Consider the following 22,291-nt stretch of genomic DNA (forward strand, 5'->3'; position numbering starts at 1 on the left):
GATGACTGAGTTTTAATGATATGTAATTTTAGGAAGATAAAAACCTGGCTTGTGATGCCACAGAAAATCAATAACTTGAATTAATTAGAAAGAAGAGTGGTTTATATGAGGTTGGATTTCTGTCCCCGACATTCTCACACAAGTGCTTGCCCAGTATTGTTCAACTACTTTTTCATTATTTAAACTGACCTTCATTTGAATAAATAACATCTTTCCAGTGAGTGCCACATGTTAAAAATCATGTTAATAAGAGATGTTTATTTTGACCAGTTATGCTTGTTTCACTTTATGGGCTTGTCCATGTGACTGTGCAAAGTTTTTTATTTGGTATATTTATTCATGATTGCAGAATTCTCAACGTATTCCAGATAAGTTTCGGTGCCACCATCTCTTTGGAGCTGGCAAGGGTCAGCCTAGGAATTGGTGGAAGGCTTTGGGACGACAGCTCATTCTTGAGGGATTCTTGAAAGAAGTTTCTGGACAGAATAGATTTACAGCCATTTGCATTCTGACAAAGAAGGTACAAAGTGGAGGAAAGAGTTTGTCAGAATTTGTTTTTCTTTCCACATTGTATTAAAGGATCTTTTCTGTTTTGTCAGGGTAAAAATTGGCTTGCTGAAGCTCAGAGCATATCATCTCAGAAACTTATGCTTCAGGCTAATGAAGAATTATGCCCAAAGAAGCTTCTTCTCCCGAGGTGCCTTTTTTATATTTTCTTGAGGTTTTAAAAAACATATTTTTAAACAATTTGGAATAATGTTGCTAATTTCCAGTTCATAAAAGGCAGTCTAAATAAAGGTAGACTTCTTGTTTCTATCTCTAGTTTTTTATCTTGTTAGGGGGGTCAGTGGCAGAAAGAAATGCCTTACTGAAGACTTTTGAAATTGGGAGAAGGGGGCTAACTAGCACTGTATCAAAACATCTTCCCCTCAGCACTGGTCCTTAACACTGCTTAGTGGAAAGAGCATGGGCTTGGGAGTCAGAGGTCGTGGGTTCTAATTCCGCCTCTGCCACTTCTCAGCTGTGTGACTTTGGACAAATCACTTAACTTCTCTGTGCCTCAGTTACCTCATCTGTAATATGGGGATGAAGCCTGTGAACCCAGTATGGGACAACTTGATTACCTTGTATCTACCCCAGTGCTTAGAACAGTGCTTGGCACGTAGTAAGCACTTAACAAATACCATCATTATTATTATTTGACCTTGGGCAAGGCACTTAACTTCTCTGCCTCAGTTACCTCATCTGAAAAGTGGGGATTAAGACTGTGAGCTCCACATGGGACAGCCTGATTACCTTGTATCTACCCCAGCTCTTAGAACAGTGCTTGGCACATAGTAAGCGCTTAACAAATACCATAATTATTATTATTATCTTCCCATGGATTAAAGAGGAAGTTTTAAAAGAACACATTTCGGAAACTATGTTCTTCATTCTTTCATATAGAGAGTGGAAAGTGAATAGATTTGTTATCTACCTTTAAGTACCATAGTTTCAGGATGTAAATATCATTGTCAATATCTTCCTTTGTGCTTCTCAGGCCACCCAAGAGTTTTCCTGAAAAGCAGTATGGATTTTTCTGACTGTTAACATTGTCATTCTGCTGAACGACACTCTCCCCTTGTAGCTAAGTGGGCAAAATATACACCTACTACTTATGCAGATTGGAGGAGCGCCTCCTTCTACCCAGTTCCTGAATTCTCTGCTTATCTGACAAACAGTTACTCTCCCCCTGCCTTCAAAGCTCGTTGAATGACACATCTCCTCCAAGAGGCCTTCCCTGACTAAGTCCTCTTTTCTTTTTCTGCCACTCTCTTCTGCCCTTCTGCATCGCCCTGACTGCTCTCTTCATTTTCCACCCCCTCCCAGCCCCACAACACTTATGTGCAAATCCATAATTTATTTATATTAAATTATGTCACCCCCTCTAGACTGTAAGCTCCTTGTAGACAGGGAATTTGTTATATTATTATTTAGTACTGTCACAAGTAATAAGTACAGAGTTCTACACACTGTAAGTACTCAATAAATATGATTGATTGACTGATGACTTGAACCAGGTTTATACCCTATATTAGTAAAGATTCAGTTCAATGCTCCTCCCAGATAGGTCTCTGAAAGGTATGCAGGAGTCATCTTGAAGGGAATGGAGCAATGCAGTAACTGCCGAGAGCCCATTTACCACCTTGTCACCAACATTTGTGCAGGTCTCTGCCTAGAGCACATTGTGTCTCCAACTCTGTTGCATTGTAATCTCCCAAGTACTTAATCCAGTGCTTTGCACATAGTAAAAGCCCTTAGTCAATACCACTGATGATGATACAGACTAGAGGTTTATGTGCTTCCCTGTGTAAACCTGCCCAAAGGTGTCTTTTGTGCATTTATGATAGGCCACTGCTTGGGACACAGGTAGTGATTATCATACACCATGGTAGTGTTGTGAGGATTAACGATCAGTGGTTTCATAGAGCACCAGTCATGGTGATTTGAAATTGCCTTTATATATTTTTGTTTGTGCTTTGACTATTCAAGTTTTCAAAGTAACAACTAGCTTTTCTCCTTCCTCTTTTTAGCAGTGCCTCAACCTCTTCATACAAAGAGCAGTATTTTCCCAGCAAGGGATTAACTAAATTATCGCCAGAGAAGAAGGTCTGATTTAAAAATATTTTTTTTCCTTTTATTTTTCCAGTAGGCTTAGTTTTTCAGCTATTGATCTAGATTTGTAAAATGTATTTAGGTTGGAAATATTGGGAAATATTGACACATCAAACAAATCAATCAATCAGTAATAGTTATTCAGTGTCTACTTTGTTCAGAGCCCTATACTGAGCACCTGGGAGGATACAATAGAATTAGGCACAATTTCTGACCCCAAGCTGTTTACAATCTAGCAGGAGAAACAGATACTGAACTAATTTATAGATAGGAGGATTAAGAAGTGGAAATGTATAGGAGTTAATGCTTGCATTGTAAGGTATTTGAGCACTTTGTGGCTTTGTAAATTTCCTCAGAATTGCTCAAGTGATAGTTGGGAGGATATAACCTGAGGGGAAGAGAAATTATTAAAAGCAGACTTTGGGAAGAGATCAAATTTCAGAAGGGCTCTGTAGCTGGAGACAGCTGTAGTCTGGTAGAATTGAAGGGAGAGGGAATCTCTGACCTGGGGCATAGGTTGGAGGTGGGAGAGATGAGAATGGGGCATAGTGAATAGATTAGATTCCCAGGAGCAAAGAGGATGAGCTGGGATATAATGGGATAACAGAGTGGCTAAGTCAGAGGTGAAGAGCTTGTGGATAAAAGTTAGTACCATATTTTCATGATTAACATACTCCTTCTGGGAAGGGAACGTGTCTTTCAACTCTGTTTTATTATACTCTCCCAAGTGCTTAGTAAGTGCTCAGCACACAGTAAGCACTCAGTCATACAATTGTTTGATTAAGTAACACTAATTCAGAAGTACCACATGAGAGGATAAACTACTTGAATACAATTATTTAATGTTGCAATGATAATTGTAAAAGTTAAATTTCCTTTTAGTGTGAACAAATTGAAATATTTCAAATCTGGTTTTTACAAATTTTTGAGGTTTTGGTTTGGCTTGGTTTGGGATTGCATCTAGAGTTCTCTTTCATTTTATGATTCAGCTAATTAAACGGTGTTGATTTTCTTAATGTTATAAGGGAAGACTATGTCCTTGAATATTTAAATGATTTCATAGTCCTTTAGTTGATTTTTAGTTTACATTTTTGCATATTTTGAGCAGGCAAATTTGCAGAAGATGTATTCTTATCAAACTGCTGAAAAGATTTCTTCCAGAAATAAAAGGTATGCTGTTTAATTTTCTTCTCTACACAAGTTTTGTTTTGTTTTGTTTTTGAGAAGAAAGTGGGAATACTTATAATGCTGATTTGAGAGGTAGGGGATAATAATGCTCCACACGTTGAACATGAAGTCAGCAAGCTAGTGGCTAGAGCACAGGCCTTGGATTCAGAAGACCTGGGTTCTAATCCCCGCTCCTCCACTTGTCTGCTGTGTGATCTTGGGCAAGTCATTTCACTTACTCTGTGTTTCAGTTACCTCAACTGTAAAATGAGGATTAACACTGTGAGCCCCATCTAGGAGGTGAACTGTGTCCAACCTGATTAGCTTAATACAGTGCCTAGTAAATAGTAAGTGATTAACAAATACCATTTAAAAAGTGTTTAAAGTGCAAATTTGATGCAGAAATACATCAAGAATTGGTGGAAAAATTTGAAGGAAGCAGAGATAATTTCCTTATACCCCTCTCTGGCCAGGCTTAGTTCTGTGTCCTACAATTTAAAGGCCTTAGGCAAAGCTTGGAATGATGCCAGAATGGGAAGTAGTGAATAGAGCATATGCCTGGGAGTCAAAAAGCCATGGGTTCTAATCCTGGGTCCACTACTTGTCTGCTGTGTGGCCTTGGGGAGTCACTTCACTTTGGGGAAGTCACTTCACTTTTCTTTGCCTCAGTTACCTCATCTGTAAAATGGGGATTAAGACTGTGAGCCCCATGTGGGACAGGGACTGTGTCCAACCTGACTTGTTGTTTGTGTCCACCCCAGTGCTTAGAAAAGTGCCTGGCACATAGTAAGAGCTTAACAAATAACACAGTTATCATTATTATTATTATCACTAATAATAATAAAATAAGAGAGTCTCATGGATCATGGAACAACAGCAGCAACAACAATGATAGTGGCATTTGTTAAGCACTTATGATGTACTAAAAGCTAGACTAAAAGCTGGGATCGATACAAGATTGTGAGGTTAGAGATGGTCCCAGACCTGCATATGGCTCAGTCTAAATAAGAGGGAAAGTTACAGAAATTAAGAGTATTTTTCCAGAGGAAATAAAGCTGCCAGAACACATACCAGTTTTCAAGGAGATTAGAGATTACATATATTTAATGGAAACTAGCAGGTCTACAACTCCATTGTGGACAGAAACATAGAGCAAGGACTTAGGCCTAGGGCTGTAATTTTAGGTTAGGTATAGAGAGGACTTCCTGACAAGATTCCATGGCCATTCAAAAGGTTGCTACTACCCAATAATAACAATGATAGTAATAAGATTTGTTAAGCACTTACTCTGAGCAAAACACTGTCCTAAACTCTGGGATATACAGGATGGTTTGGACTTGATCCCTATCCACCTAGGACTCACAGTATAGGTTTGAGAGAGAATGGGCATTTGGCTCCCCTTTTGCTGGTGAGGAAATGAAGGCATGGAGAAGTGAAGTGTCATGCCCGGGGTTATGCCTTAGACAGGCAATACAGCGGAGCTTGGAACTTAGATGCCCTGACTCCGCAGGCCTGGGCTCTTTCTATTAGACCCTGCTGCTTCTCATATTTATTTTAATGTCTGCCTTCCCCTTCTAGACTGTAAACTCCTTATGAGCAAGGACTGTCTTTATCATGTGTCTGTGAGGAGCAGCTGTGGCCTAATGGGCCTGGGAGTCAGAGGAACTGGGTCCTAGGCTCGGCTCCGCCACTTACTTTCGGTGTGACCTTGGGTAGGTCACTTAACTTCTCTTTCCTCATTTATAAAATGAGGAGTCAATACCTGTTCTCCTTCCTACCTAGACTTTGAGCCCCATGTGGGACAGGGACCATGTTCAACGTGATTAACATGTTTCTACTCGAGCTTTTAGTACAGTGTTTGACAAATAGGAAGTGCTTAGGAAATGCCATAATTATTACCAAGTCTGTTTTATCACCCTCCCAAATGCTTAATATGGTGCACTTTGCACAGTAAGCACTCAATTAAATTGATTGATGTATAAAACACAGGATTGGTTACCAAGGGAGGGTATATAATCCTTGAAGATCAGAGTTTCTTACAGAAATGAACATAGGAATTTTTTTATGGTATTTGTTAAGTGCTTATTGTGTGTCAGGCACCGTACTAAGCACTGGGATGTAGGTACAAGCTGTTGGGTTGGGCACAGTCCCTGTCCCACATAGGGCTCCCAGTCTTAATCTGCAGTTTATACGTGAAATGTCAGTTACAAAAATTTTTGAAGGCTTCACTGGCTAGTATTTAGAGGTAGTGTTCTAATTTTTTTTCTCCTGATGTTTTGAAGGCAGCCAATTTGGAGAATTTACCCCTAACACACCAGTTTTGATAAATCCATTGCAATATTCTGATACTCTGGGACCTGCCATTTGGATATGATTTTTGAAAATTCAGTGAACTACACATTTTTTCTTACTGTTCATGACATAGGAGACATTGAAATAATAATAATAATGGCATTTATTAAGTGCTTACTATGTGCCAAGCACTGTTCTAAGTGCTGGGGAGGTTACATGGTGACCAGGTTGTCCCACATGGGGCTCACAGTCTTAATCCCCATTTTACAGATGAGGTAACTGAGGCCCAGAGATGTTGTGACTTGCCCAAAGTCACACAGCTGACAAGTACTTCTCAAGCGCATAGTACAGTGCTCTGCACACAGTAAGCACTCAATAAATACGATTGAATGAATGAATGAAAAGTGGCGGAGCTGGGATTTGAACCCATGACCTCTGACTCCAAAGCCCGTGCTCTTTCCACTGAGCGTTCTCATTGAAAGGCATTGACAGGGCACTTGTAGCAGTTTAAAACACTTCTTGAAGTGCTATCCTTTTAAATATTCTTCATTGGAGAAAATTATCCCAATAAATAATGTGCTAAAGTTAACATTTTTTATGTGCTAAAGTTAACATTTTTATATTGATATAATTATCCTGCAATTAATCAGTTTTACAAAATTCAAAGCACAAATTTATTCACTTTAAACTTATTATGAGGACAATGTTATGTTTGTAAATGAGATCTCATATTTTGAAAACCAAAATAGAAAAAAATCACTTCTACAAATTGTATTCAGTATCAGCTTTAAAAAAGTTTTCTTTAATTTAGTTCATATATTTGTCAAGCTTGATTCTTATTTTGTACAAGCTTATTATTGTCCTTTAAAATCCAATTTTAAAACACCTGATCTAAATTTGCCTTCTAGCCCATTCTCAATATTTTTCATCCAAAGCTACTATGATCTTTATTTTTCATAAAAAAGTGGGATTTTGCTTTTCTCTTTTGGTCATTTGCTAAGTGAATTATTTTTGGTTACCCAAGGATTCATAATTATTAAGGAAACAAATCATATTTTGGAAGCAAAACTGAAGAAAGATTAATTATGGGATGAGCTCTTTTGCAATCTAAGAGGTAATGAGGTAAAATTAATTCATTGTAGAATGAATTCATCAAACTGGAAAGTGGTGTTTACACTTTACTGAGCATAAGGAATTCATACTTTCCAAAAGGAAAAGGATTTTGGGGAGCATGTAAATCTTGTATTAGCTCAGACTTTCATTTTAGCCTTGTCAATTCACAGTGAGTGGAGCTGATATGGAGTTTTTTGAATGTCAGGTTGTCATTTCAGTAATGACCATGACTGAATTGTAAAATAAGAACTGTGACCTTGGAAAAATAAAATACTACTTCATTATTTGTTTTTGTACTTATTGATTAGTAACATGGTGCAGCTTCCTCATGAGCCATGTAAATCTTCTAAAACTGCCATTTCGTCCAGTGAACCGGATTATCAGGTATGTTTTCTACAAAAAGTGCATCTTATTTCATTAAAGAATACATTCATACTGTAATTGTATATTCTTGATCCCAAGTTAAAAGAGTTTTCTTCAATTTTCATAATTGGTAGGATCTAATAAACCACCCTAGGTTTCTTTTCTTTTCTCTGCTTTTGAGGGCACATAATTTGACTCCTAAACAGTTAATGTTTTAAAAATGAAGTTGTGGAATTATTTCTTTCTCCTTAGATGATGCTGTATGGCAAATTGTTGGCTGCTAGACAAAAATATGCTAATGAAAAGGATATCCCCCCAGCAATATTGGCAACCAATAAAGTCCTGGTGGACATGGCTAAAATGAGGTAACGTGTTAGGATTGCAAATATTATTAAAGACAAAAATAAGTGAAATCACATTAAACTAGAATGCATTTTAACTCTTTCTACACCAAGTAACATGTTAAGAACCAGGCCAGATTCCTTTTGGAGGTCCAATCAAGCTTGCCTTTCAGTGGTATTATCTGACCCATTGCCAATCCAGATCTGCAGTGTGATGAACTGTGAACTTTAATATTTTAAATTAGGTATCTTATAAAATCATAACTTTATCATCAGATTACAGTGTTTTCTCACACAATTGCCTCCACTGCATAATTTCCCCACTCTGATTTTTGAGGAGAAAAAAGATTATTTTTTGCAGTACATAATTGTAAATTATGATAGTGGCCCTCGACCGGGTAGGAAGAGGAGCAGGATCAGAATGCGATAGTGCTTGGAGACAGGCTTGCACTAGAGGAAGGGAGGTTCTTCAGTGAGAAGTGTAAATTCCAGCCTAGAAAGAGAAGGGAAGAGTGGTTAATTCACAGAATGCCCACTTACCTCCATCAGCCTCCTTGCTAACCTCCCTGTCTCCAGCCTCTCCCCTCTCCAGTTCGTATTTCACTCCACTATCGTGATCATTTTTCTAAAAACACTGTTCTCTGCAAGTCTCCCCATTCCTCCAAAACCTGTTGGGGAAAGAGAAGGGACTGAGTACTTCAATGCGTAGTGAGTGAAGGCTTTAATGAATCGGTGTTAAGAGGGCAGTGGGGAGGAAAATAGGTTAAGGGTGAGAAATTAAATCAGATATGGCTTCTTGGTGGTGATATGATTTTAATAGGGCTTTGAAATGGGGAGGGTAGTGGTCTGCAAGATGTCAAGTGGTAAGGAGTTCCAGGCAGAGGAGGGGTGTGAACAAGATGTTAACCATCAGAGAGATGAGGGTGGAGTGGGTTGGTGTTAGAGGAATGTAGCATGTGGGTTGGGTTTTAGTGGGAGAAGGCCAAGGCATGAAGGGTGAGAGAGAGACCTGAATGAGAGCCTGGAACTTGAAGGTCAGTTTATGCTTGATATGGAGAGGAGTTGGGAGCCAATGGAGGATTTTGAGGGGTGAGAAATGTGCACAAAATGATGTTTCAGAAAAATGATATGGGGACCAGGATGAAGTCTGGGCCTGAAAAGAGAGGCTGGAAGCAGAGGCAGTAGTAGTTGAGTCAGGATATCACAAATGCCATCACAGTGAGATGGCAGTTCGGATGGAGAGGTGCGATGAAAGAACTGTTGGGATTTGGTGACTGATTGAAATATAGGTTGAAAGAGAGAGAGGAGACAAGAGTAGTGCCATTTTTATGGCGTTTGTTAAGCTCTTACTATGTGCCAGACACTGTACTAAGTGCTGGGATAGATTAAAGTTGATCATGTTGGACACAGTGTCTGTCCCAGATGGGGCTCACAATTTTAATCTCCATTTTACAGATGAAGTAACTGAGGCCCCGAGAAGTGAAATGCCTTGCCTAGGGTCACACAGCAGACAAGTTGTGAAGCCAGGAGAGAAGCAGCATGGCTTAGTGGAAAAAGCCGGGCTTGGGAGTCAGTGGTCATGGGTTCTAATCCCGGCTCTGCCACTTGTCAGCTGTGTGACTTTCGGCAAGTCATGTAACTTCTCTGTGCCTCAGTTATCTCATCTGTGAAATTGGGATTAAGACTATGAACCCCACGTGGGACAACCTGATTACCTTGTATCTGCCCCAGTGCTTAGAGCAGTGCTTGGCACATAGTAAGCGCTTAACAAATGCCATCATTATTAATTATTATTATTAACCCAGGTCCTTCTGACTCCCAGGCCTGTGCTCTATCCACTAGGCCATGCTGCTTCTCTAAAAGGCTACTGTCCTCTATACTGTAAGGTCACTGTGGGCAGGGAATGTGTCTGTCAGTTTTGTATTGGTCTCCCCCAAGTGCTTGGTACAGTGCTCTGCTCACAGTAAGCACTGAACAAATACTATTGATTGATTGGTATCCAACAGACTACCATTCTCCCCATTTTCAAACCCCTACTAAAATCATATGTCCCCAGTAAACTTTCCTTGACTGACCTCTAATTTCCCCAAGTGCCATAGTTGCAGACTGGAGAGAGGGTGGATGGTGGTATTGTCAACGGTCATGGAAAAGCTTAGGGTTTGAGAGGGACGATTAGGAGGGAAGATAGTACAATTTTGGACATGTTGAACTTGAAGTGCCTGCAGTGCATCCATGTAGAGATTTCCTGGAGGGAAGAGGAAATGTGACATCACAAAAGAGGAGAGAGGTTGGGTTAGTAAGGCAGATTTGGGAGTTATCCACAAATCGATGATAGTTGAAATCATGGAAATGGATGAGTTCCCAAGTGAGTGGGAATAAATGGAGACTAGAAGGGGACCCAGAACTCAGTTTTCAGGGATTCTGAGTTAATCAGTGGGAGGCAGAGGAAGAGGTGGCAAAATGGTTCCCAAGAAAGGAACATCCAGAAAGTTAGAAGACAGTGTACGAGAGACCAGAGTTAGAATGTTAATAATAACGATGGTATTTTCTAAGCACTGGGGTAGATACAAAGTCATCAGGTTGTCCCATGTGGGGCTCACAGTTTAATCCCCATTTTACAGATGAGGTAACTGAAGCACAGAGAAGTCAAATGACTTGCCCAAGGTCACACAGCAGACAAAGGGTGGAGTCGGGATTAGAACCTACGTCCTGCTACTGGTACACTAGTTCTTATTCAATGCATTTGAAGCCTTATAGAACCATTTTATTGGTTTCTCTCTCTTTCTCCAACAGACCTACTTCTGTTCAAAACTTGATCACGATTGATGGTGTGTCTGAAGCCAAGTCCACAATGCTAGCCCCACTTTTGGAAGTCGTCAAAATATTTTGTCAAACAAATAATCTTCAGGTAAGATGCAGTGGAAATATTTTTGAGAATCTATTCTTTTTCCATTTCAAGACTTGAGGTGTTGCATCATAACCTATATTCTCCTATCCATGGAAAACTTACAACTCCTCAGGGTCTATTAACTTTTTGTCACCTGCATGTATTTTATTCTGAGGTGAGATATGCGGGCAAAATGGATGGCAGAAAGATTCCCAAATAGTTTCTATAAGATGGCTAAAACAGGGCAATCGAAAGAAATGTTTTTACAAGCAGTAAAAGATACCAAAAAGGCAGGCATCACAGCTGAAAGCAGGGGAACATCTGCAGGATATAGAACAGATTTGTGCATTGCAGTAGAAAAAGGAGTGGCTCTTTTTTTAAAAAAAAAACAAACCTTGAGACATTAGCAGAAACAAAAACAACACAACAGAATGCGGTCAGCACTGTTAAGCATATACCTTTGTTGTCTTATGTTTGTTTAATGTTTAGCACCTGATGCTCATGAATGAGAAATCTCTCATTTCTCATTCACTCCAAAGCTTGAGCTTGAAAAAACCCCCCTCCCTACTTGATAGCAGTGAACCATGCTGGTCTTTCCTAGGCAAAGAGACTCCATGTAAACTGGAACTGGAAAGCTGTTTATCTGCAGTCCCAAAACAAAAAGGAACATTAGGATTTTATGTGGCAATAAAAATAACCCATCAGCATATAAGAACAGCTCTGATAGCGCATGAACTCTCCAGATATAGCACTAAGTGAGCGTAGACTACCTACTGATGGGAGGCTGACGGAGGTAGGTGAAAGGTACATGTTATTTTGGAGGGGCCTTACCTCTTCGGATCGATGCCTATTAGGGGTTAGATTTGCAGTGATAGTCAGTAATATCAGGCCTCCTAGAAGAATGTGATGGTCGCTGACACTTTGTATGCCCCTGAAACAAAAGCACTTTGCAACCATCAGAAGCAGTTATGACCCCACAATGATGAACTGCAATAAAGATGAAGAATGCTTCTATAAAAATCTAAATAAACCCATTGCAGGTATATGAATATCAAATAAATCAATTTTAATGGGTAATTTCAATGCCAGGGTTAGAAATAATGCCCACAAATGGAGGGAAATCATTGGACCACTTATAAGATTAGAACTTGAAGTGAACTATTTCACTTGTTTCTGTACATTTCTCTGACACATTTGAGTGGTCATAAGCATCTTAAGGGAAGCTCCCTTTGTACTTCCCCCCTCCCTACTCCACATAACTTTTGAACATATCTGTAATTTATATATTTATAGTAATGTCTGTCTCCCCAACCCTAGACTGTAAGCTTGTTATAGGCAGGGAATGTGTCTGTTATTGTACTGTACTCTCTCAAGTGCTTTAGTACAGTGTTCTGCACAAAGTCAGCACTCAACAAATACGATTGAATGACAACTAATTTGCACTGCTTAAAATCAGTTTCCAGTAAACAGTAAATTTTAAATAGTTCTAATTGGTTTCCTTTGCTATACTAACAGGTTTATCACAAATCCTGCCATTGAGTAAAACTGATTCCTAGGAAAACTGTATGACAATATTGCCAATTCACACCAATAATATACCTATGTTCCCCTATTCTTTCATTGCCTTCTATCCAAACTACATAGTGAAAACTCTGTTATAGCAGAAATGACTGGTAGTTGAATGATACTTAAATTATATTTCTTTCTAATTCAAACATGAAGTGGGCATCTATCAGTGGTTAGTCATGCAGCCAATCACTGCATCAGTGGCAGTGCTTAACAGAGAAGGAGTCAAATCAATCCGTGGTAATTGAGTGCTTACTGTGTGTAGAGCACTGTACTAAGTGCTTGGGAGAGTACAGTGCAATAGAGTTGTTGGTAGACATGATCCCTGCCCCCAAATGGCTTACAGTCTACGGGTGGGGTGGCAGACATTGAATCAGTAATTCTTACAGACATTAAATTGCAGATGGGGAAATGGTAGAGGGTAGGATAATCAATAATAAAGGAATTAGTAGCCAATAAATTACAACGAAGACTAATGTTAGGAAGACTTGCTATGAAGAGCCTGGAAAAAGTCATGAAATGTGGTGTTGTAACAATTGCCACAGAAGTACAAATTATCAACTCTGTGATGTTTCCAGTGACAATGAATGGATCCGAAAACTGGGCAGTGAAAAAACAGGATAGAATGAGCATCAATTCTTTTGAATTGTGGTGTTGGAGAAGGCTTTTGTGAAAACCATATACTTCCCGAAAATCAAATAAATGGATTTTGGAGCATATTAAACCAAAATGGTCTTTGGAAGGCCAAATGACTTGAGTTAGATTAGCATATTTTGGATACATAATCAGGAGGATCAATTCTCTGGAGAAGACACTAATACTAGGAAAAGTCGAGGGACAATGTGGAAGAGGCAGACCAGCAGCTAGATGGATAGAGACCATAACAAAGAGAACGGAAGAACTATTATAGGCTGCTGATTATGGCAGAAGACAGGACGTTCTGGAGAAAGTATATCTATGGGGTCAGTATGAATCAGAAACAACTCGATGGCATGTAATAATAAGGGATATGTACGTAAGTGCTGTTGGGATGGAAATGGGACTACTGTTAAGTGCTTAAGAGGGTGGAGTGAGTATTAAGTGCTTAATGAGTTAGCTTCAGTTGCAGAGGTGATACAGAAAGAGTGAGTAAGGGCAATGAGGGCTTAGTCAGGGAAGGACTCTTTTTGGAGGTGTGGAAAGAGCCTGGGCCTGGGACCCAGAGAACCTAGGTTTTAATCCCAGTTCCACCTCTTTTCTGCTGTGTGACCTTGGGCAAGTCAAGTAACTTCAGTGCCTCAGTTCCCTCATATGCAAAATGAGGCTTCAAAACCTGTTATCCCTTCTACTTGGACTGTGAGCCCCATGTGTGACCTAATTATCTAGTTTCTACCGTAGCGCTTGGTACAATGCTTGGCACATAGTAAATGCTTAACAAATGCCACTGTTATCATTATTATGTGACTTTTAGGAGGAATTTGAAGATGGGGAGAGTCGTAATCTGTCAGATATAAAGAGGAAAAGAGTCCCAGGTCTGAGGGAAGGCGCGGGCGAGGGATCAGCAGCTAGAAAGACAAGATTGAGGTAAAGTGAATAGGTTGGTAGTAGAGGAGCAGAGCACGTGGGCTAGGTTTTGTAGACAATCAGTGAGGTAAGGAAGGAGATGCTGGGCCAACCTCTGAAGATTCTCGAGGACTGGGGAGATAAGGCCAAATGTTTTAGAAAAGTGATTCGGTCAGCAGAGTAAAGTAAGGACTGAAATAATAATAATAATAATGGCATTTATTAAGTGCTTACTATGTGCAAAGCACTGTTCTAAGCGCTGGAGAGGTTACAAGATGATCAGGTTGTCCCACGGCGGGGGGGCTCACAGTCTTCATCCCCATTTTACAGAGGACGTAACTGAGGCTCAGAGAAGTTAAGTGACTTGCCCATAGTCACACAGCTAATTGGCGGAGCCGGGATTTGAACCCATGACCTCTGACTCCAAAGCCCATGCTCTTTCCCACTGCGTCACGCTGCTTCTCTAGGAAGTAGGAAGAAACAAGGAGGTCAGTGAGGAGGCTCATGTTGTATTCAAGATGGGATGTGATAAGTGCTTGGATAAGCATGGTTGCAGTTTGGATGGAGAATAAAGAAATGTTGTGAAGGTAATAATAGTGATGGTATTTGATAAGTGCTTACTATGTGCCAAATACTATTCTAAACACTGGGTGAGGTATAAGGTAATCAGGTTGTCCCACGTGGGGCTCAGTCTTAATCCCCATTTTACAGATGGGGGTAACTGAGGCACAGAGAAGATAAGTGACTTGCCCAAAGTCATACAGCTGACAAGTGGCTGAGCCAGGATTAGAACTCACAACCTCTGACTTCCTAGCACGTGGTCTTTCCACCGAGCCACACTGAACTGTTCGATTTGGTGACAGATTGAATATGCGGGTTGAATGAGAGAAATGAGTGGGGGATAGTGCTAAGGCTGATTCAATTCTCAGGGAAGACGATGAAGTGGGGCAGAGGGCTAAACATTCCCAGGGAAGTACTCCCTAGCGTGATGCATCAGAATATAGAAACTGAGTGTTAATTACTGGGGTTAGAAATCCTAGTCAGACAGTTTGGGGAATTGAAGCCTTCTTAGTGGATGGATAAATGAGTAAATTTTAATGTTTATTATGTTTAGAGCTTTGATTATTTACCAGTTTTGCTCAGTTTGAGGTTTGCCTAAACATTTAACATAGCATTTAGTAAAAGGAGAACATGAAGGACATTTGGGAGTTTTTTCTTGAGAAATATTTATTGGTTAATTTTATATAAGATTGGCTGGTCTTGGCATATTTTCAGAAATCACATTAAATCTTAGACTGATGATGTTTCCTAACAGCTATTTCTCCCAAAGTATCTAAATAAAAATTCTCATTCTGCCTTTTTTCTTTAGTTTACCTTTGTATTCTTGTGAAACTGAACTTTCAAGCAATAAAAATGTAATTGACATAACCATGTAGAAATAAAAAATAGTCTATTAAATTATTTGTAATTAAAATGAAAAATTTGAAGAGTAGAGGACATGACTATTGCATATTGTTAAAAGAATATGGGAATTCAGAAGTGTTATATCATTTGATAAAATATTTTTTAGTACAACAAAGTATCTTTAAATGATAGAAACAAAAGTCACAGTTTCAGCAACCTTGCGAATTGTAAAGAGAAGCAGAAAACCATTTCTCTTTGACCCTTATGAGAAAATTCCACAGAGTGAAATGTGCACTGCAGTCTTGGTAGAACAGTCACAAGAATTAATTAACATGATAGAAAAAAGGATTTCAGGAAAAATTTGATTTTGGTAGATGAAATATACCATATCTGAAGTAGATTGCTTGTAAAAGTATGTTTGTATGTAATAAATTAATTGGAGTTTGTGTAGCCTTTTAGAAATGTTACTTTATTTTATTTTCATACTGCCCCTATGAAATAGAAAAGGATAGCTATTAGAGCACAGGCCTGGAAATCAGAAGGTCCTGGGTTCTAATCTCAGCTCTGCCACCCATCTGCTGTGTGACCTTGGGCAAGTCACTTCATTTCTCTCTGCCTCAGATACCTCATCTGTAAAAAGGGATTAAGACCGAGAGCCACAAGTGGGACAAAGACTGTGTCCAACCTGATTAGCTTGTATCTACCCTGGCATTTAGTACATAGTACTGGAACATTAGTAAGTGATTAATAAATACCATGAAAAAACAATAAAGGGTCACATCTCCTCCAAGACTCCAAGGAGGGATCCTCTGATTAAACCCTCTTCTACACAACTCCCTCTCCCTTCTGCAGCATCTATACAGTGGGATCCATACTGATTGGACATTTGGTATTCACTCCATCCTCAGCCCCTAGCACATAGGTACACATATGTGATTTATTTTAATGTCTGTTTTCCCTTCTAGATGTAAACTTGTGGGCAGGGAACATACCTACCAACTCCATCGTATTGTACTCTCCAAGTGCTTAGTAGTACTTTGCACACTGGCAGTGCTCAATAATTGATTGATGGAGTGATTGTACCCTTTTTACAGCAGGGGAAACAGTTACATATCACTCAATAAATACCATTGATGATGATGATGATGATATTCAAAGCCAAACTAATCGTGGTTATGGAGCTAGAATGTAGTTTCTAGACTTGTGGAACATCATCTATGGTGCTCCTACCACTTCAGCAGAGGTGGGGTAGAAAATGAAAAGAGCAGAGATCCTGGGATGGAAGTACCTTGGGGTCATTCAATCAATCAGTCGAATTTCTTGAGTGCTTACTGTGTGCAGAGTGCTGTACTAAGCTCTTGAGAGAGTACAACACAGCAATAGAGAAGCAGCGTAGCTCAGTGGAAAGAGCACGGGCTTGGGAGTCAGAGGTCATGGGTTCTAATTCCGGCCCCACCACATGTCTGATGTGTGACCTTGGGTAAGTCACTTAACTTCTCTGAGCCTCAGTTACCTCATCTGTAAAATGGGGATGAAGACTGTGAGCCCCACGTGGGACAACTTGATCACCTTGTATCTCCCCCAGCGTTTAGAACAGTGCTTTGCACATAGTAAGTGCTTAACAAATGCCATCATTATAACAATGGAACACACACATTCCCTGCCCACAATGAATTTACAGTCTAGAGGATTGGTAGCAAGCACTGAGGAGAAACAGAAAATACGCTTGAAGAATGGTGTGTTCTGTCACCCACCTGCACAACTCCTGGGACCCTCCTTTATGCTGCTGCTGTTTCAACTACTCCTAAAGAGGGAGTGACATTCATGTTGTCATTGTCATTCTGTGATGTCAGTATTAAAAGGGTGTTTTTGTTATTTTGCTAAAAACATAGTTGTGCTTTAGCTTATGTTAAAAATGTTTTTCCACACCTCAGAATTGCATAATTTTTTTCATATTTAGCTCCAATTATAGGAGAAAGTTGGGAAATATTTATGTCTGCTTTCCAGAGATTTTATTTGGGCAAACCTTTTGCTTCACTTTGTAGACGGACTTATTTTTGAGCTCAAGACCGAAAGAAGAAGAGACAAAACTTTTACAGAAGAAAGAAGTATATAGCTCCCTTTCTCCATCAGAGGCCATCACCTACTCTTGGTTCCAAGACAAAAGCATGTCTATAGTAAGTGTTTCTGGGTGTGAGAGGAAAGTTACCTATTACACTTGGTATAGATATTTTGGGTATGGCTTTTATTTAAGAATTAAGATTCTATTTTTCTATGGTGTCAAAAGCCCTACTGCAAGATTTGATTCTATATTAACACAAAGAAGACTTTTGTTTTCACCAGTTATTTGACTCATCTCTCATTTTCTGCATGTTATTTGTCAGCAATTACTTTAGGTTTGATTGTCTTCTAAATTCTAGGCAAGGGGGAAAAACAAATGCATATTTTTCACTATAAAGTTATTATGAGTGCATTATACAAAGCCGAGGTTTATTAACAGCCCTTAATGTCAAGATCAAATGTCTTGACGTAAATGGAAAATGTTTTAATTTTCTTTGAAAATGTCCTCTTCTCTATCCCTTTGTCATTTTGGCATACATCTCCAAGTCCTTTGAGTTTATTTGTTCACTAAAAAGTAATAATGCATTGTTCCTTTTTTCTTTTTATTAGTAAGTGTATATGTGAAGTTTGAAATTAATGGCCAGTTAATGGCTATGGGTAGAGATGCATCTAAGGAGGCTCAATTTGATTCTTATTCTGCCCCTGTTCCTTTCCCATTTAAGTTGACTTGTCAACAAACCGGTTAATCTGCGGGTCTTTTTGCCTTTCTCCACCTCTTTGACGACTGGCCGAAAGTATTCTAACTTCTTGTCCCTTTTATGGAAGAATGCAGATTGACAAGAACCACCGGATGCACTTTGTAAAAGTTTTTGTAGTAATAATAATAATTGCAGTGTTTGTTAAGCACTTAATATGTGCCAAGCAGCTAAGTACTGGCTAAATACAATTAGGTCACACACAATTTCTGTCCCATATGGAAATTCCAGTTTCAGGGGAAGGGAGAACAGGTATTTAATCCCTATGTTAAAGATAAGGAAACTGAGGCATAGAGAAGTCAAATGACTTGCCTGAGGTCACACAGCAGGCCAGTGGCAGAATTGGAATTAGAATCCAGGTCTCCTGGCTCCCAGGCCTAGGTTTTATCCATGAGGGCTTGCTGCTTCTCTAATTATTCCATCCAATAGTCATTCAAATTAAGTATATCTACATAGTTTTTTAAAATGGAAATCTTCAGGAGTGAAATTGTTGCACAGATTTTGAAGTTGAACGTAGAATAGTCTGGAGTTTTGAGTTGCATATCTATCAACACCAACTGTGAGTAGCTGATACTCTTGTTTATATGGCTAGACACATTTAGTAGCATGATGTACCAATATGAAGATTAAGATGGGACACTACCCAAATGTATTTTTGCAGAATAGGGGACTTTGGAAATAGACTTTCATTTACAGGTGTACTTTATGCACTAAACTGTGGTTTAATATATAGTTAAGCAGAAAAATACATTGGAGCTAAATTTGAGGAAGGCGGGTTGCTAGAGTTGCCCTTTGCTTATGTTTTTGTTAGGCGTTTGATTGGTGATATGATGGTGCAATTAGCTGCCCTTCCCTAGGGTCTGAGAGTGTCTTGTCAGTTAACCACAAAATTAAAATGTCCCAGGATTAATTAACTGGGAGCAATCGTGCAATTAGTGTTAGGTAACCTGATGCCAAGTATCAAATGTCCTTGGTATTACTTACACATGGTGCACTGCCTAGGTGGTAAAGGTGAAAAGTTAATGAATGTAACTGTAAACCAGTGTTTGCAGGAGTAAATGTTTTGTTAAATTCGAACCTGTGTGTGTCAATCTTTAGATAAACAAAGTGCTTACTGCAGGACAGCTTTGCAAGGTTAGTGTTTCACGATATATTAAAATGGGGCCCACTTAACACAACTTTTTCTGAGTTCATAAATGTAACCGAGGAATTATTTTTAGGTAGCATGGCCAAAATAGTGTTGGGACTGAACCTGTGTACATTATCACATCAAAAACCAGTTAAGTCTGTTAGCGTAATTCACTTTAAGTACGCCAGTGTAATAAAGATGTTATTCCCTTAAAAGATGGAGCCAGTCAGATTTCTGTTAATGCCTCCTCCAGACCACTTACTGAAAGCATTTTGAGCTTCATGTTTGATAGCAGTAAGAATATGCCATTATGGAAACTTGTCCATTTATCCAACACATTAGGTACAGCAGACCTATTTCTCATAGGGTCTCAGATTACAGTTTATTACATCATGAAACATTGGTGACACTCATTAGACCAGCACAAAGTGGCAACTCTCTCCAACCCTAATAAAAGTTTTCAGAGTGAGACAATGCAGAAACAGAGGGATAAGTTCTTAAGACCAAATTCCATTTTGCTAATTCCAATGTCTACTATGTAGACTATTTAACAAGAAAAACTTTCTATTGTAGGCTTTGTTAGGAGAGACAACTATAAATAGGAAATGTAAAAGAAAATGACATTCTAATTTATTTCATTTGGTGTTGCTATTTCGTTAGAGCATATTAGAGACTCCAGAACCGGGTTATTTTATTTTTCTATAGCCTCTTATCCATTTTGAGACTCTCTGATTTCTGTTATTCTTATTGTCTCCCCAGAGGAGTATAGCGGAGAGCAGGACTCTGCCTCTCACAGTGGTTGGCACTCACTTATCCCAAGCGGTGAAAGCGGGCTACCCTGTTGACACGGTACGAGCGGGCCTGACTCCTGAGGTTCAGAAGATCATTACTGGTGTTATCCGAAACCCTCCCATCAACTCAGGTGAGAAGCCCTAGTCTGGAGCCTTTTAATGATTCAAAGCCATTGAAAATTAGGTGAGATGAACAAGGAATCTGCTGACCATTTTCCCTTGTACATCATGCCGCCACTAAAAATGGACCGATTTGGTAAATGGGGTGTTATTTGGGGGGGAAAAAGAGACCATCTTGTATAACTTTTAAATGAGTGAAATATGAAGGTGGTTACTTGCATTTTGAATGATCCATCACGACTCCTCACTTCCCCCTCCAAACAATGCACTGTCACTTTGTTCTGGTCCACACCTCCATTCTTCATCGAGTTCTTCACTGTGTCCTTTGCTATTCCCTACCTACTGGACCTTTTCCACTAGCCCTTAATCTTAGATTCTTCTGTTGGGTCGTTCCTCACTTTTTGATCCCAGTACTCATTATATCCTGCCTTGACTACTGCATCAGCCCTCCTAGCTGACCTCCCCTCCTCCTATCTCTGCCCACTTCAGTGCACACTTCACTCTGCTGCCTGGATCATTTTTCTAAATATGGTTGATTGATAAAACACTGTTCAGGCATGTCTCCCCACTCCTCATGAACCTCCAATGTTGCTCATCTACCTCCACATCAAACAGAAGCTCCATACTATTGGGTTTAGGGTAGTCAATCACCTTGCTTCCTCCTGCCTTACCTCACTGAGCAGTGAGCACACTTCTCACCATAACACCAAACTACCCACTTGAATCTCGATCTCATTTATCTCACTGCCGATCCCTTGCTTATGTCTCCCCTCTAACCTGGAATTCCCTCCCTCGTCATACCACCACTCTCCCTATTTTGAAAATTCTATTAAAATCATATCTCCTCCAAAGAGGTCTTACCTGATTAAGTCCTCATTTCCCTTATTCCCTCTCCCTTCTGAGTCACCTATGCATTTGGATTCACCCCAACCTCAGTCCCAAAACTCATATGTACGTATCCATAATTTATTTTAGTAAATCTCTCCCCCTTTAGACTGAGGAATTGATATATTCTCTGCTCACAACAAGCTTACAGTCTAGAGGGGGAGACACCTGTTAATATTAATGGTAATTCAGATATTTGAAATGAACAGTTCAAAGTGTTATTTTTTTTTCTTTTTGTCTTCTAAGATTTTACTCAACTCCTAAGCATCAGGACACTGGTTCCAGAAAAGATTGACTTGTACCTGATAAGGATGACAATTGAGCTCTTGAAGAAGGATGATGACAGAAGGGTGCAGGGCCCACAGCAATGTGATTCCACCAAACAGAGTGCACCTTGCAAATCTCAGGAGAAGCAGTTAGCAACGGCTTATAGAAAGGAAGGTGAATCATGGCTGAGAACCAAGGTTCGTTGACACTTGACTATGTAAGATGCATTCGAAAAAACTAAGATTTTTGCTTGATATTGTACTGAACAAATAGGTTGTTGTATAGCTCCATCAAAATCATGTATTAACACTTTTTTGGGTGTTACACTGACAATTCAGTGTCACACTGGGTCAGACCATTGGTCAGTTCAGGGCAGAAATATGCTTCTGAAAGCAGCAACAAAAGATGCTCAGAAGAACTATATGATGATTACCTTCTTATCATCCAGTCCTTTTGTTGCATTGATGAGCCTTCCAACAGACCTTTTTCCCTTCAATATCCTTAATGTGCCCTCAAAAACTCATAATTGTTGTGTGCCATTATTAATTTTTGATCTCATAAAACAAAATTTGCATTCAACTCTTTTTAGACTCTCTTTTCATCATAAAGGACCCTGTTGGTTTCTCATAAACTGTGCAGGTTAATTGTAACCAGCCTTCAGGTTCCCAGCGACAAGGTGAGAACTCCCAGGATGCCCTCAGTCTCGCCTCCTGGAATGAATCACCTCAAGACTCTGAGGAAGAAGAGTTGTTTCCAGACAATCAATTAAAGGTAAAGATGGCTTTCTAAAATAGTGATCCAGCAAGCACTGACAGCGAGGATAGAGGTCATGGTGTGAATGCGTGTGCACTTCTGGCAGAACACTTCAACTCCTTCTAGTCCAAAAGTTTAATTCTTCAGGGCAACCAAATATCACCTCACTTCTCTCTCTGCCCAAGTAAAAACTATTTATT

General features: G+C 39.5%; 1 protein-coding gene across 4 annotated transcripts in view; it reads left to right on the forward strand.

Moving 5' to 3' along the window:
- Window positions 1-22,291, forward strand: part of WRN (WRN RecQ like helicase) — a 115,771-nt gene that overhangs the window by 91,354 nt on the left and 2,126 nt on the right. For 3 of the 4 annotated variants that reach the window (XM_038746692.1, XM_038746691.1, XM_038746694.1), the window contains 11 exons: window positions 350-520; window positions 600-697; window positions 2,574-2,649; window positions 3,764-3,825; window positions 7,536-7,611; window positions 7,843-7,955; window positions 10,725-10,839; window positions 17,376-17,507; window positions 20,035-20,197; window positions 21,318-21,535; window positions 21,978-22,109. In XM_038746692.1, the coding sequence (XP_038602620.1) occupies window positions 350-520; window positions 600-697; window positions 2,574-2,649; window positions 3,764-3,825; window positions 7,536-7,611; window positions 7,843-7,955; window positions 10,725-10,839; window positions 17,376-17,507; window positions 20,035-20,197; window positions 21,318-21,535; window positions 21,978-22,109 (1,356 nt within the window). The remainder of the gene's footprint in view (window positions 1-349; window positions 521-599; window positions 698-2,573; window positions 2,650-3,763; window positions 3,826-7,535; window positions 7,612-7,842; window positions 7,956-10,724; window positions 10,840-17,375; window positions 17,508-20,034; window positions 20,198-21,317; window positions 21,536-21,977; window positions 22,110-22,291) is intronic. The other variant, XM_038746693.1, reaches the window with a different exon arrangement.

This window comes from Tachyglossus aculeatus, chromosome 5 (assembly GCF_015852505.1).
Source record: "Tachyglossus aculeatus isolate mTacAcu1 chromosome 5, mTacAcu1.pri, whole genome shotgun sequence".
Lineage (NCBI taxonomy): Eukaryota > Metazoa > Chordata > Mammalia > Monotremata > Tachyglossidae > Tachyglossus > Tachyglossus aculeatus.